Source organism: Vigna unguiculata, chromosome 3 (assembly GCF_037176805.1).
Source record: "Vigna unguiculata cultivar grain cowpea cultivar isolate G323 ecotype 2 chromosome 3, ASM3717680v1, whole genome shotgun sequence".
NCBI lineage: Eukaryota > Viridiplantae > Streptophyta > Magnoliopsida > Fabales > Fabaceae > Vigna > Vigna unguiculata.
The window spans coordinates 56,601,575-56,615,550 of NC_140794.1; the positions used below are offsets into that span (position 1 = coordinate 56,601,575).

Sequence of the window (13,976 nt, forward strand, 5' to 3'; positions counted from 1 at the left end):
AAATTGAATAAATAATAATTAAGAGGATAAAAATGTAAAAACAAAAAAAGACATAAAAAATGTGTATCTCTTTACATATTTAGTTAGTGTATTATTATTATTATTATTATTATTATTATTATTATTATTATTATTATTATTATCACTATGGGATATTATTATTATTATTATTATTATTATTATTATTATAATAGTTAGACACACATATTAATTTAATTTACTACGAGATCATATCTCAATTAGTTGTCCTTCTTGATTGTTTGGTTGTTGTTGTATTTATCTTTATATGTAATTATAGATTATTAGTATGTTAACATTAACCTTGCTATTTTTGACATTAATATTTATAACATAAACATTATCATTATTATTATCATTTGTTTGTTATTATTAGTATCATTATTATTTTTATTATTAATATTATTAATATTCATAGTGATGTTATTAGTATAAGTGTTTTTTTTTAATTATAAAAAATGTTATTATACTAAATACTTTTGCTAAATAGATTTTTAATCTTTTAAAATTTTTATAATTTATAATTCATATTTATATTATAATTATTTTAATGGTTAAATAAATATAATAACAAATATATTATTACTCTAAACATATTTGCAATAAATAAAAAAATATGCATACATGCACGCACGGGTCATATATTATTATAATTATTTTGTAAAATCAATTAACTACAACATATTGTGATATTAATTTTATTTATTATATTTAAAATTGAATTTACAAATTCATTTCATTGATAATAATATTTAAAACAATATAACCTAATTTTCATGATATTTATTATTTTATTTTTATATTATTGTTATTATTATCAATTATAACTCTAATTATAGTTATTATTATTATTATTATCAGCTCTAATTTTAATAATAATTAATTATTATTATTATTAACTATAATTATTATGATTAGTATTACTACCAACTATAATTATTATTATTATTATTATTATTATTATTAACTACAATTATTTCTATTATCATGATTAGTAAAATAATAAAACTGACAAATAATTTTTTATTATGTATAATTATTTAAATTGAATAAATAATAATTAAGAGGATAAAAATGTAAAAACAAAAAAGGACATAAAAAATGTGTATCTCTTTACATATTTAGTTAGTGTATTATTATTATTATTACTATTATTATTATTTTTTTTTATCACTACGAGATATTATTATAATGATATTATTGTTGTTATTATTATTATTATTGTTGTTGTTGTTGTTATTACTACTATATTATTATTATAGTTAGACACACATCTTAAATTAATTTACTACGGATCGTATTTCAATTACTTGTCATTTTTATTTGTTTTGTTGTTAATGTATATTTTTGTATATAATTATAAATTATTATAGTTGACATTAGCCTTAGTGTTAGCATTAATATTAATATTAATATTTATAACATAAATATTATTATTATTATTGGTTTATTATTATTTTTATTATTATTATTATTACTATTCATAATGGTGTTATTATTATAAGTGTGCTTTTTTCAATTATAAAAAATGTTGTTATACTAAATATTTTTGTTAAATAGAGTTTTAATTTTTTAAATTTTTATAATTTATAATTTATATTAATATTAATATTAGTATTTTTAATGGTTAAATAAATATAATAGTAATTATATTATTATTCTAAAAAATTTTAAAATAAAAAAAGTAAAAAATTTTTGCTCAATTAACTATATTATATTGTGATATCAATTCTATTTATTATATTTAAAACTGAAATTATTATTGCATCACTTAGATTTACTATTTTATTACTTGAATAACAACATTTATAATAATATAACTTAATTTTCATAATATTTCATTACATCATAATTTCACTATTTTACTATTTAATATACAAAATAAAACAAATACGACCCGTGCATACGCACGGCTCGATATACTTGTTTAGAACTGAAAACAAAAGTAGTTCTACTTTGGCATATATTTCCCAAAGGGTTTGAGTTTTTGTAAATTTGTATGGAAAAGGTTTCTTTTAGAAAAAAATTCATACCTAAATGTTTGCAATTATTTATATTTATATTTATTCCATTCCGCAGGTCCACCAAACCTGATCAAATCATGGTTAAAAGGCTTACCCTACTTCAACCATAGTTTACTCTGATAACGCGATCCAACGGTTTATGATCAAGATGCTCCACTCGTGGACACGTGGACGGTAAGATTTCATCTGAACCGCCTCCACGGTCGTTATTATTGGGCTAACATCGAGATTAGGGTTTCAGAAGCTGAGGCTCTATCTTCACACAAGCATATTTTCTCTTTCATCTTAATCTGTCTCTTCTTTGAAGTTTTCGTAGATCTTCGAATCATGGAGATGGAACGCGTTTTCGAATTTCCCCACTCTCACATGGATCGGCGACCGAGAAAGAGAGCGAGGTTGGGCTGGGACATTCCTGAGGTCCCTAAGGTAGCTTATTCATCCTAAAATATCAGATCTGATGATTTCTTTTCTTTTCTTGTTCTATTATCGTTTCTGCCTGTAGATCTGGTGGAATATGTGTAGATTAGGTTTTGTTTGGATCAGGTAACGTTTCCTTTTGTCTCACAGGGTTTGTATGACGATATTTTCTGTTTTATTGATGGGATCTGTAACTTTTTGCCCTTTTACTCAATATTGCGTGACTTTGTATCGGTAGAACAATTGATCTTCGGTATTTTAATACTTTTACTTTATTTTTGTTTGTATAATTAATTTTATGTTGTCTCTGTGGTAAAATTGGTTTCATGTCTGATTTATTTGTGCATAGATCTGGTTTTTGATCTCTATAGATTTTCGTTATCGTTTTTAAGAATGGAGTTTCATATGCTTCTTACAGTTTCTGTTCTTGCTGAATAACTTTTATTGACGCGATTCTCTGTTTATGTTCACATATTTATAAATATATTTCAAACTTTAGATGTGTGATTTACATCATCAGATCATTTGTTTTCATGTAGTGCAAAATAGTTTTGGAAACAATCATTCGTAAATAGGGCTGTTATTCAAGATCTAATCTTTGAAACCTTACACAAGGTGAATTTGTTTAATTTATTTGTTGTTAATTTATTCTAAAGTGAATTATTGAAATTTCTTTCAACACCTGTCCTTTCTTTTGTCTTGCCCTGGATAATTAATTTTTCTACTGGAGCTCCCTTGCCTATTTGATTGATTTCTTATTTTTTGGTTATATTCTGAGTTGGTGGTGAGAGCGTAGGTTGCGTTAATTACACTGGGATGAAGTTTTATTTTTTAACTATTGAGTGGTGCATGAATGGATGGTTGTGTGTAGGCTCAGGTAGGATTGTTTTGTGGACAAGATGTTGGGGCTATTTCAAGCTATGCTCCTTCGAGGGGTCCCTCAGAACATACCACTTGTTCCCTATTTGTTAAGGCTGTTGCTCAAAATGGTTCTCCCCCTTGGCGAGATGATGACAAAGATGGACATTACATGTTTGCGCTTGGAGATAATTTAACTTCTCGCTGTAATTACACTTACCATCATTAAGAAATTTACATTCATAGTTAATATTTTTAGACCTGTAATAGTTGTTTGCGAAACTCAGCATTCACATGCATATGCATACTCGCATCCTGAACTTTTTAATTGTGGACACATGTCATGTTATTTAATACCTTAAACCACTTATTCCTGTTTCAACTGTAGATTTTTTTATCTTGCTGAGTTTTTATTTCCTAGTGTGGACAAACATTTGGACAGTATATGTTAAATGGATGTTGCAATTCACCGCATTACCTAGGGTTGTATTGTTTATATTTTTGTGTAATATGTTTGCAGATAAGATCCATAGCAAAATGGGTGAAGGAACTTTTGGGCAGGTCTTAGAATGCTGGGACCGAGAAAGGAAGGAAATGGTTGCGATTAAAATTGTCCGTGGGATAAAGAAGTATCGAGAAGCAGCCATGATAGAAATTGAGGTGTTGCAACAGCTTGGTAAACATGACAAAGGAGGCAATCGGTAAGTAGTTTAAATCTGATTTGAGTTCTATGCCTAAAAGCAAAGTACAGTGTAAAATCTTTGATTCCTTTGCATTGGTTAAATGAGCTTATTCCTTGCAGTTGTGTGCAAATACGGAACTGGTTTGACTATCGTAATCATATCTGTATTGTAAGTATTTAATTTGTGATGGAATGATTTCCCCAATTTACAAATAATTTGGGGGTTAAGACAACGATGAATTTAAATGGTTTTAACAGGTGTTTGAGAAACTTGGACCAAGCTTATACGATTTTCTTCGGAAAAACAATTATCGCTCATTTCCCATTGATCTTGTCCGCGAGATTGGCAGACAACTATTGGAATGTATAGCATGTGTGTAGTTTACTTGAACTAGCTTCCTTTTGAGCTAATTTTTTCCCATGTTTCGCACTGTATTCTTTATTGATATATATAATTAATTGCAAATGACCTTCATTATTTTATATAGTTAACTCCTAATGGCAAGTCTTAGACTGTGTTGGTTGTGTCACTGTTAACTTTCTAATGAAATAATTTTATTTGCAGTCATGCATGATTTGCGGATGATTCATACTGACCTGAAACCTGAAAACATATTACTAGTTTCGCCGGAATATGTCAAAGTGCCCGACTACAAGGTACTTTCCTTTTTCAGCACGTGGTTCTTAATTGTCTTTAAAGCTTGTATATGTGTAACTTTGTAATCGTTAATTTTTATGTTATATTGGATTCAATCTTTTAAAAATTACCTTCAAAATGCGCTTCGTAACCATACTTTACGCAGTTTGTGGTTGATATGGGTAAGTATAAGTATTCAAGATAGTTGGTGATTTGTTGTTTTGTTTAATGGTTAAAATATTGTAGTGCCTTATTTCATTGCATAGATTGGTTGATATCGCCTTATTTCAATGTATTTTTTTTTCAGAGTTCGTCTAGATCACCAAGTACCTATTTCAAGAGAGTTCCCAAATCTAGCGCCATAAAGGTTATTGATTTTGGAAGCACCACTTACGAGCGAGATGATCAGACTTACATTGTATCAACTCGTCATTATAGAGCGCCTGAAGTTATCCTTGGTATGGAAAGCTGTGGAAGGAATGCATGCCTTAACTTGTTTGTTTGCACGTATTATCTTTTACAAATAGTTAATTTTAACATTTGTGTATTAGGACTTGGCTGGAGCTATCCATGTGATATATGGAGTGTAGGATGTATATTGGTGGAGTTATGCACGGTATGTTTGCATCATTCATAACCTTTTGTTCATAGAACGACTATCCATTTTTTATTTTGATTGCTATAACTTGCAAATTTCTTTTACAGGATCCAAAACCTTCTATTCATGAACGATTATCCATTTTTTCTTTTGTATGCTATAACTTGTTAATTTCATTTACAGGGCGAAGCATTATTTCAGACTCATGAAAATTTAGAACATCTTGCTATGATGGAAAGGGTACTTGGTCCTTTACCACAGCACATGTTGAAGAGAGTCGAGTAAGTGTGACTTACCATGGTAACTTTCAATTGATCCATGTTTAACTTAATTATTAATGTGTATCTTGTTGTGCCAATGTGCAGTCGAAATGCTGAGAAGTATGTTAGGAGGGGTAGATTAGACTGGCCTGAGGGTGCAACCTCGAGGGAGAGTATCAAAGCTGTAATGAAGCTTCCTAGGTTACAGGTTTGTTTAATTTTTAACTTTCTCACTATACTACAGAAAAAGCAAAATGAATTATTTATTACTGATATTGGTCCGCACTTTTTTCTTCACAAATATTTGCAGAACCTTATAATGCAGCATGTAGATCATTCAGCAGGCGATCTCATACATCTGTTACAGGGATTACTTAGATTTGATCCCTCTGAAAGACTTACAGCCAAGGAAGCCCTTAGATATCCCTTCTTTATGAGAGATCACTTTAGGAGATAATACTTAAGATATTGTTTCAATGACCTTCCTAAGGATGTGTACATTTGTGTGATGTTTGGTTATTCTGCAGCTTTCCTCCTTATTTAGGGGATTTTGGAATCAATCTGAATTCAATGTACAGAAGAAAAAATATGTTCTAAGGTTATGGTGAAAAGTTGGAGATGTATTTTTACCTTGAGCTTTGTGTTCTTGGATTTAATTTGTCCTTTCTAGGGTTCTTTGTTACTTTAAATTTTATCGGTCCCCGCGTTGTATTATAGTCCGTATGTTGTTTTTGGTCATGGAGCGGTTTGGTTGTCCAGAAACTTTGAATATGAAGCTTAGGTAATGACAAGGTGACTGAAGGTGAGGTTGTTCGATTATCGTGATCTTGGTTCGTGGTTTTCTAAAATTTTCATAATCTGAGCTATATCTAACCTTTTTAGGTCTGTTTCTTTCTGAAAATTCATCCATTAAAAATTTAAATATTAGACTTTATCGATCAAGTTCCTTTATATTTTGTATTTAAAAAATCCAAACGATCACTATCAAAACTAGCTCAATTCGTTCGTCCTTTGATTATTTATGTAGTCTTCGAAAGGGGGTTTTACTCTGTATTTTCGGTAGTTTGCATTGTGCTTTAGTTTTCGAAGGTTGCAATGTTACAAAAAGTTTGGAGATGTTGCACATAGGAGGCCGAGAACAAGTTACAGACATGTTTACAAAGTCATTGCCAGCTGTTATTCAATAATTCTTGCTGAAACATTCCCATTATGCCATCTCCATTCTTCGTTTTTGGAGCTTCCAATCTTGGATTTGTTAAGCTCTAATCCATTCAATTTATATTTTAAAATATACTTTTTATATAAAACTTTGAACATAGTTAAAAGAAGGAATTTGTCAAGTGATAACTACGACATATTTACTCATTATTTTTTTAATGAAGCTTGAAGAGTTTATGAATTGTGATTTTTAAAGTACATGTCTACTCAATCCACTGTAGTTTTTACCACTATCATATGGTGTAGTCATTATTTTAATTGTTATCTTTAAAGTATATTGAATTTGGAAAAAGAGGACCATGATAACAGAGGGTCAAATATCATCCGTTAAGATAAAATAATAATCTTATATTATCTTATTATCCTTATTATGTTAATATAATATAAATAATATTATTTCGTTATTTATTGTACTTTAGTGTATTTGTTATCCTGAGTCAGGTTTAACATGATTCGATGGTAGAAAAATTCTGTTATTCCTTCTTTGTATATAATCTTCTTAAATTTAATTTAATAATAATAATAATTTTTTTTATTATTCTAAAACTATTTACATTATAATATTAGCTTGAAAAAACATATATAACCATTTTAAAATTAAAAAAAAGCAATTCTATAAATGAAATAACTTAAATGCACCATTTCATTAACATTAATTTTTATGATAATACATCATAATTTCTATTTAACAATTCGTATTTGTATTTATAATTATCATAACACAAAAAATTAAATTATACTATTAATTTGAATATAAACTTAAATAATAGAATTTATATTACTTTTGATTTCAATATTTATCTAAATTATTGAATGTTGTTCCTTAATTTTTTTTCTCGATATAAATATACGAATGAATTTCATGACAAACTAAATAACTACAACAAATAAAAAATAGAGTATACTTAATTAATTAATATTTTAATAATTTAAATAGGGAGGAAGATGTGACAGGGATGAATATTATGACAGAGATATATACATTCTCATATCTATATCCATTTTCAGTTAATGCGGGAATTTTTCATCAAAACGGAAATAAATTTGGATAATACCCACGAAATTTGTTATCTCTACATGTACTTCATACACGAGAGCTTTATACAATATATTATATTAAATGGATTAAGAGATAAAATTATATAAATATTTTAGTTGAAAGTTGATTGTGAACATATCTATAGTTAAATATATGTATTTCCAATCTAGTTCTTACACAATAGCCTTATATAATATACAATGTTGTATCACATACATCAAGAAACAAGATCATCAATATATTTTAGTATAATTATATGTGTTAGGAATGCAAGTGTGAGTCTAAGTCTCACATGGACAAAAAATAAGAAAGTAGAGCACTATATAAGAATAAAGACTTATAAACCCATTGTCTTAAGGTTTTGGGTTGAAAGTGGTATCAGTGCCTTATATGGTTGGACTCAGGTCTCATTGGTGTTCTATCTCCCCAGTGAAACCCCCATTAAGTGATTATTTATTTATTCTATATTTAAATTCTAAATCATTAAAAAGTTTGTAATGATCATTTAATGCTTACAATCATGCGTGCTTTTTTTTTTTTTAAATAAGATAAAATATAACAATTCAAAGCAATAAAGTAAAATTACACGGACTTATTAAAATAAGTTCGAGAGAGATGTAGGGTATTCTAAATTATAAAAAAGAAGGATGCAGATGCTTTTCGTAACAGAACACATTAGGTGTTGAGTCACGCAAATAAATAAACAGCTTTACGCACAAATATATGTTTAAAAAATAAGTGTTAGAGCTAACACAGTTGACATTCAAACGAAAATATAGTTGACACTCTAAAATCTTAATAAATCACAATATGCACGCCATATATTTTAATGAAAAACTAACCATGTGATGATAAGATTTAAAGAATAAACAAGAATGATAAAAGGACACAATAATAAATATTGTTTTCACACATACACCAGAGCAATATTAAATATGTAGTTTGTGAAGCGAAAAACACCGATTATTGAAATAGAATTCAGACTAACATATTTAAGTTCTGTCTTGATTCATGCTCACGAGTGGGAAGTTTAAACAAACTAAAGCTTTTGTCTACAATAAGGTTCGGCCTTGCTATTATAAAATAATTTCATTATAAAATTATTTTAAAATATTATTAGCATAACAATAATAATAATAATAATAATAATAATAATAATAATAATAAATACTAATAATAATGATGATGACCGGTAAATAAGGTAGAGAAAACAAAATATAGTTGATGAAAGCGATTTAGATAAAGGTATAAATAAAGCTTGACAATGAAGTAAACATGGAATTTATTTTGGACATAATTAAGACCAAGTCCAAAAAAGGGGCAACTTCAAAAAACTAGTTTTCTACAAAAAGTCTCATTTTCAAATAAAATTTGGTTTTTGAAAATAACTACAATCCCATTTCCATAAGCTTACACTTCCCTCCCTAAATGTTTGAAAAGGTCTTAATACATGTTTATATATAGAAACTTCAAAACAGTCAAAATCAACACAATGGATGATTAAAACCTTTTAAAATACTTTAAATAATTTCAAAAGAACCTTTTTAAAACATCACACGAACTTCTTGACATATGCAATGAGGATAAAATGTTTAAGAGACCCACATCTAACAAATATATAAGCTTAAAAATTATATATTTTTTTTCAAAATAATCTAAAAGCACAAAATAAAATGTATTAAATATCTTTTAAAAGATTCAAAAGTTATAATAAAAGTTAGTAATACGGTAACCATTGTTTTTCATAAAAAAATATTAATTATATTCCAATGATCAAATTAAATTAAATATATTATGTTATTTAATTTTAAGCCAATAATATTCAAAAATTAAAGAAAAATAAACTTTCCTAGAAACGGAAAACAGAACAAAATGTTCTTATCGCTAAAGCATTAAGAATTTTCATTGAAGCTAAAATTCCTAAAAGAAAAATTAAAAAATTTGAAAAGATGTTTTATTTTAATTAAATAAATATGGTTCTTATATATATATATATATATATATATATATATATTTTTTTTTTTCACAAAAAAGTAGAATATATTTTTAATTGATTTTTTTCTTAAAATTTTGTTATATACAAAATTTAATTGTAAAGGGTAAATTGATGTGATTTGATGGTAAAGATGTAATGTGGACACACTATTTATGAAGTGGTAACATATGTTGTGGTATGTGTTTGTTGTATTGAATTTAGGAATGTTTGAAAATGAATTATATTGATTCTATTTTTTACTAGACTCATATAGAGGAAAAATTAAATGGTAAGAGTAAAATAAAATGCTTTTAAGACTTAGTTTGGTATGAATGAAAAATCTTGTAATTTTTAAAAATTTATCCTATCACATAAGCGAATATTGTTGTTTGTTTCTCGATGAATATCAAAGATGATAGTGTGACAAATATAAAATCTCTGAGATCCAAATTCGATGAACTTATGTCTTCTAAAAGTTGTCAACTATATAATATAATGAACTTGAGGAGAATGGACTTTATTGTGATACATATGAAATGAGGTAAATGAAGTCTTTAGGTTTTGTTACGAGATGAATAAATAATTGCATTGGATATATGTAATTAATTTGTGTTAGGTTTAGAGAGGAGGTTTCATTGGAGAGACACAATACTAATGAGACTTGATCCCAACTACATAAGACATTGACACCACTCTCAACCAAAAACCTTAAGACGATGGGTTTACTAGCCTTGATTTTTATATGGTGCTCAATGTGGGACTTATACTCACACTTGAATTTCCAAAATCTCTCCCTCAAGTGTAAGTCCCTTCACATTGATACTTTTCTCTCGAGCTAACTACTGAGTACCCCTTTGTTTGTATCGTCGTTTTTCTTAACTGGACTTGCTTACCTGACCACTATCAGGAAGACTTTAGCTACAGGACCTCGTATGAGTCGGTCACCACACGAACCCAAACTCTGATACCACTTGTTAGGTTTATAGAGGGGATTTATTGGGGAGACACAACACCAATGAGACATAAGCCTAATCACATAAGACATTGACACCACTCTCAACCAAAAACCTTAAGACGATGAGTTTATGGACCTTGAATTTGTGTTTAGCATAGATATCATAAGTGATGTTAAATGTGTACATAATATAATTTAAACTTTTTTTTTTAAATTAACTTACTCTTTTGTATGGTTTGTGGGGGTGATATGATTATTATGACCATATTCTTACATGATAGTAAAATAACGTGGTAAATAACTTTAATAAAAATAAATTAATACATGATAGTAATATATTTTATGTCATATTTTTATTAACCTTTTGGTGTGTATGACTTTTGTAAAGAAAAATATTTGGTAATGATCAAAGGATATATATATATATATATATATATATATATATATATATATATATATATATATATATATATATATATATATATATATATATATATATATATATATATATATATATATATATATATATTCTAGGTTTCATAATTTTTTTCTAATACTAATATATCTATTGTTAAAATTTAGAATAATTTTAAAAAACATTTTCTTTCAAATCTGACTAAAGTAACTCAATGATTCCGATATAGGGTTAGAGTAGATTTTTTTTTTACTAATTTAAAATATAAAACCAAATTATAACACACAATTTGTTTAGTTCACCTGTAAGCCCCATTTTTCAGTCTTATGTGTGTTTGGGCCTGGCTTCTTCGTAGGCCCAGGACCAGCCCTTCTGAAGGACCCCAATACCCTGTCAGCCCCCTCACATTCTCACTTACCTCTGTTTCAGAAAAACAGTTTGCTCTCATCTCTCTCTCTCTCTACGAAAGCAAGAGGGCTCTGTTAGGGCATAAGTCCCCCTCCTTACCAGCTAGCTCCAATCTGCTTCGTACTCTCGGGTAAGTTGAACCTCAACTTCGTTTCCCCTTTCTCCAGTATAGGAGCTATAGTTCTGTTTTGGGTTCCTCTGATTCCCTTTTTCTCAACTCCGTGTATCTTGGTTTTCAGCTCCGTAGCTTGCTCCAGTGCCCTATTGTCTTAGTGAGTTACCATTCCTTGTGCTAGTGTCTAAAAAGGTAAGGGAAGCTAGATTCTTCTGTATTTTGAAGTATGTGGTGTGTTTAAGTTCTGTTAAATGCTTGAAATGATTTAAAGGATGCTTGTACTCATGTATGAATGAACTGCGTGGTTTGGATTGACTGTTCTTGGTACTGCATGTGGGAAACAGTAGCGGGAGCTGATATTCTCGCCCAAGCGAGCTCGTCTCGCCTAGGCGAGGATAGCAGAAACTCACCCAGGTTCTGCTGGAACGACTCACCCAGGCGAGAGGCTCTTGTCTTGAGCGATGCATTGTCTCGCTCAGGCGAGAGTGACTCGCCCAAGCGAGTTCTCGAGGAAAACCTGGTGCACTCTGCTCGCATCCTCGTCTAAGCGGGGAGTTTTATTTTTGGGCGAAAGGCGATCTCGCCCAAGCGAGCTGGTCTCGCCTAGGCGAGGGTCAGCAGAGGGCCACTGTTCCAAGTCTCGCCTAGGCGAGAAGGCCTAGCTTAAGCGAGACAGTCGCTGCAGCTTAGGCGAGGGCTTCTAGCCCAAGCGAGAATAATGTAGATTTATGTTTTTGGATTCCTGTTTACCTTGGGTGTGGTTATTTATCTCGAACATGCAAGATTATGGTGTGATTTCATGAGTTGTATGAGTTGTATGCACTGAAATCTGTATGTTAGCATGAGTAATATATGAAATTTTGTTTGGTTTGTTGAGAATGTGCATGAGAAATAAATGCCGGGATAACAAGTGGTGGTTATGAGATACGAAATATGAGCTTGGTGTGAAATAGACGTAATTTCATGAGTCTCGTGGGAAAACTTTATGGTGGCGTGTAGTGTGTATATTGGGATATGGATTCAAGTAAGGACCGCATCCCGAAACTCTAAAGGGTCAGTGAGTCTCATGTAGAGCAAACTGACCCAAGTGGTGAGAGTAGCGGGAGGCCCTAGTCTATGGCAGGATAATGGCCTTAGACGCTTAAAGGCTAACCTTGTGTGTGGTAGGGTGAAATCCATTGGCAATGGCTCTGCAGAGCAGTAGAGGCCACCACAAGTGCAAGCGTCCAGTGAATCCGATCTTAGTATATTTATCCGGATAATTGAGTCATAGTGTCCTGCTTGTTTGCTATAACATGATGCCCTGTGCTTGTTGTGTTGCATGTTAAGGAATGTTTAAGTACTTGTCCGTTGTATCATGATAAGATTAAATTGCACTAGCTTACCCTTGCATTTCTGTTTATGTTCCTGTTGTGTTCTTTCTCTTTTGCAATGATCACCCTATTGGTGGGAACAGATGGGAAGAATGTGGGAGGTAGGCCTGATGGTGGTAGGGATGTGTATGTGACTCTCAGGAGTGGTTCTGTGGCCTTAGTGCCTATTGTAATCCCTTGCTCTGGGAGCATCTCTTTTGCAAAACTGTTAAACGTTTAGTTTCTGTTATGTCCAAGACATTGTAGTGTGCCTGAGTTTCCTTTTAACGTACTCTTTTGGGTTATTGTAATAGTGGACTTCTTTCGCATACTGTCCTTTCAGATTGCTTCTGTGTTTCTATGATTATGAGATATTTTTATTGAGTAGATTTAATCTATTTAAATGGGATGTCACATCACCCGTTGCATTTTCTGCTTTTGTGACCGAGAAACTTCCCAATTTATCCTATACCTCTAATATCATTTCAAGTTCTAGCATAGATATTTTTCTACGACACTTGCGGTCTATTTCACCGTTCCACTATTTTTAAACAACCTATTAAGAAAATTGTGGCGTGAATTTTTCATAAGGAAATATTTTAGTATAAATCTTGCGATGGGTCCAGAATCATCTACCGATCTCAATATAAGTGCAAACATTTGCCACACAGACAACCTTATCACTAAACCTCGACCTTCACCCCTGCCATACATAAATATTTGAAAATAAATAAAAAACTATAATTTTTCATAAATTTGATTACACATAAATTCAAAATTATTTTTTGGAAAAGTTAACGTATTTTTCTTACGTTATACTTTATTTACAAACTTTTTGTCTATAAGAATTGATTTTATTTATCATTTTTGTTTTCTATTATCATTTATGATCTTTTTCATAAAACATTTAAATAATTTGTTTTATATATCATCCTCTTCTGATTCAAAGATGTCTATGTACACAAATGAAAAAATATATATAAATATGACAGTGACGGAATACAA

General features: G+C 29.8%; 1 protein-coding gene and 1 long non-coding RNA gene across 6 annotated transcripts; both read left to right on the forward strand.

The window, feature by feature from the left end:
• Nucleotides 1-2,269: 2,269 nt before the first annotated feature.
• Nucleotides 2,270-6,129, forward strand: LOC114177973 (serine/threonine-protein kinase AFC2). Of its 5 annotated transcripts, XM_028063599.2 has the most exons (11): nucleotides 2,271-2,468; nucleotides 3,331-3,523; nucleotides 3,838-4,018; nucleotides 4,120-4,168; nucleotides 4,258-4,372; nucleotides 4,565-4,656; nucleotides 4,944-5,094; nucleotides 5,188-5,252; nucleotides 5,418-5,515; nucleotides 5,600-5,702; nucleotides 5,805-6,129. In XM_028063599.2, exons 1-11 carry the CDS (start codon nucleotides 2,370-2,372, stop codon nucleotides 5,949-5,951), a joined length of 1,293 nt encoding a protein of 430 aa, XP_027919400.1. In that variant the 5' UTR covers nucleotides 2,271-2,369; the 3' UTR covers nucleotides 5,952-6,129. The 5 variants fall into 5 exon arrangements, with proteins under 5 accessions (XP_085527495.1, XP_027919400.1, XP_027919401.1 ...); XM_085671369.1 differs by having other exon boundaries at nucleotides 2,270-2,468; nucleotides 4,944-5,252; XM_028063600.2 differs by lacking the exon at nucleotides 3,331-3,523 and having other exon boundaries at nucleotides 2,292-2,468.
• Nucleotides 6,130-11,331: 5,202 nt separating this feature from the next.
• LOC114176220 (uncharacterized) lies at nucleotides 11,332-13,324 on the forward strand. The gene is made up of 3 exons (XR_003602980.2): nucleotides 11,332-11,634; nucleotides 11,744-11,811; nucleotides 13,076-13,324. It is a non-coding gene; the product is annotated as an uncharacterized LOC114176220 (long non-coding RNA).
• The last annotated feature ends 652 nt before the right edge of the window (nucleotides 13,325-13,976 follow it).

What these genes read in the sequence shown, in the direction of transcription:
- LOC114177973 (XM_085671369.1), top strand. Translation starts at nt 2,370, where the DNA reads ATGGAGATGGAACGCGTTTTCGAATTTCCCCACTCTCACATGGATCGG. An exon ending in AGATAATTTAACTTCTCGCT is followed by an intron (nt 3,524 to 3,837) that starts GTAATTACACTT and finishes ATATGTTTGCAG; the next exon opens with ATAAGATCCATAGCAAAATG. An exon ending in ACTATTGGAATGTATAGCAT is followed by an intron (nt 4,373 to 4,564) that starts GTGTGTAGTTTA and finishes TTTTATTTGCAG; the next exon opens with TCATGCATGATTTGCGGATG.